The sequence below is a fragment of the Pocillopora damicornis genome, chromosome 7 (genome assembly GCF_964200805.1).
Source record: "Pocillopora damicornis chromosome 7, jaPocDami1.2, whole genome shotgun sequence".
NCBI classification, from domain to species: domain Eukaryota; kingdom Metazoa; phylum Cnidaria; class Anthozoa; order Scleractinia; family Pocilloporidae; genus Pocillopora; species Pocillopora damicornis.
The window spans coordinates 18,966,179-18,968,108 of record NC_142676.1 but is presented as its reverse complement, the minus strand read 5'-3'; the positions used below and the strand labels follow the sequence as shown (position 1 = coordinate 18,968,108).

At 45.4% G+C, this 1,930-nt stretch overlaps 1 protein-coding gene across 1 annotated transcript; it reads right to left on the bottom strand.

Annotated features, from left to right (window-relative positions):
• Nucleotides 1-845: 845 nt before the first annotated feature.
• Nucleotides 846-1,430, bottom strand: LOC149043026 (uncharacterized). Its single transcript, XM_089213679.1, has one exon. It carries the CDS (start codon nucleotides 1,428-1,430, stop codon nucleotides 846-848), a length of 585 nt encoding a protein of 194 aa, XP_089069805.1.
• Between the last annotated feature and the right edge of the window lie 500 nt (nucleotides 1,431-1,930).

Genomic DNA, 1,930 nt, shown 5'->3' with positions numbered 1-1,930 from the left:
GGAATTAAATGCTGAACGACCCTCCGCAAATATGTCGGTCGCTTGCCGTTGTTTCCGACCTTTCCATCAACTCCAGTAAGTTCTGGAATCGTTTTAGAGTAACACAATATCCCCGACCGAGATTTCTTGAGTACCATTTCTTTTCTTTACCACGTTCGACTGCTCATGTAAACCAGTGAGATATTCCTTTCTCCACTGTTTTGTTACTTGTTGAAGTAGATTCTCCTGATGGCAAGCTCTTCTCGTCAATGATTGATACGTACTGATGATTTCGTGATGTGCGCTGTTTGATGTTGATGTAACACGTCGCCCATAGATACGATCGGAAGGTGTCAAGGGATAAGAAATCGAATTCGCGTCATCCGTACGTGTACGTGATCGGCCTCGCATTGACCACCGACTCGACTTCTACCAGCACTGTGCGTAACTCTTCGAAATCCAAGGTTGATCGACCGAGTTCCTTCTTAAGAGGTGTCTTGATACTTTTAACTAGCCGCTCCCAAAACCTCCCCACCATGGAGTCCTTTCGATGATAAAGTTCCATGAAATTCTTTAGTTAACAAGGTAACGCAAGACTTCGTTCGATCTCGTGATCCTTCTTATCTCCTTGCTCGAAGATTTGAAAGATTTGAAGGTTCTTGCGTTATCAGATGTTCATGTGGCGGGAAGTCCTCGTCGACCAGCAAATCGTCTGAGTGCCAGCAGAAAATCTTGAGCGTTGAGGCGTCTGCATAGTTCTAAGTGAACAGCTCCGGTCGAAGCACAAGTAAACAAACATGTGTAGACTTTGCAGGACTTGTCCTCGCCCGAATTTCCGCCGCCAACATTTACCGGTCCGAAAAAGTCTATTCCCTCATGCGTGAGAGGGGGATCATCAGACACTCGTTCACTTGGAAGACCGGAGGCGAATGAGACTTGTACAGAGGTCCATCGATTTTCAAACAAATTACGCTTTTCTTGATGATTTGTTTTACAACTTCGCGACCTTTCAAAATCCAAAATCGCTCTCTAATCGTGGTGAGTGTGTCCCGTATTCCGCAGTGTTTCACTGACTTGTGTGCATTCTTGATAATTAATCGAGCGAAATCGTGTTTCGCTGGCAACAGAATTGGATTTCTTGAGCTCCCCGGTAAATCGGCATTGTTTACCCTCCCCTTGCATTTGACAACTCCATCTTCGAGAAATAATCCGAATTGTGAGACGTAAGTCGGCGGTGCAGCTTTGGTTTGACGGTGATTGCGGAGAAACTTGATCTCTTGTTCAAAAGAACACGCTTGAACAGCCTTTATCCAGAGTTCCTCGGCTTTCGTTAAACTCACAGCGTTCAGAATTTCAATTCCACTCCCGGATTTCGACTTGTTTCGAGCCCTGTTTTTAAGCTTGTTTACAAATTCGACAACGAAAGCCGTCACTCGGAGCAATTTCGTCATTCCGCTGAATCGATTGATGTCGATTAATTCGTCAATTACGGTTCCATTGGATCGTTAGCCGAACTGTTAACCAATGAACGAGTGATTCCGACTGGATCCTTTACAGCTTCTTGGAGTGCCACTTCATCTTCAGAATGTGTTGGTTCACCTGTGGGCCAGTGTGACTTTGGTTTGTAGAAAAATTCCGGACCGTCCCACCAATTTGTGTTAATCGACAGTTCCTTTGCGCTAACGCCCCTCAACGACAGATCCGCTAGGTTCTGTTTGCCAGGGTAATGTCGCCAGTCGTCCTTTGACGTTAAATTGCGAATTTCTTCCACGCTATGCTGTACATACTGCTTCCACGTCCTTTCGTTTTTTATCCAGCATAACGTCGTCATCGAATTTGTCCAGTAAACGGTCTTGACATTCTTCCCGGCCAAATCGAGGTTGTTCACGAGTCGAGAGAGAATAAGGGCGTCTAACAGTTACAGGCGTGACTTCTGATAAACCATGAAAAC

What these genes read in the sequence shown, in the direction of transcription:
- LOC149043026 (XM_089213679.1), bottom strand. Translation starts at nt 1,430, where the DNA reads ATGACGAAATTGCTCCGAGTGACGGCTTTCGTTGTCGAATTTGTAAAC.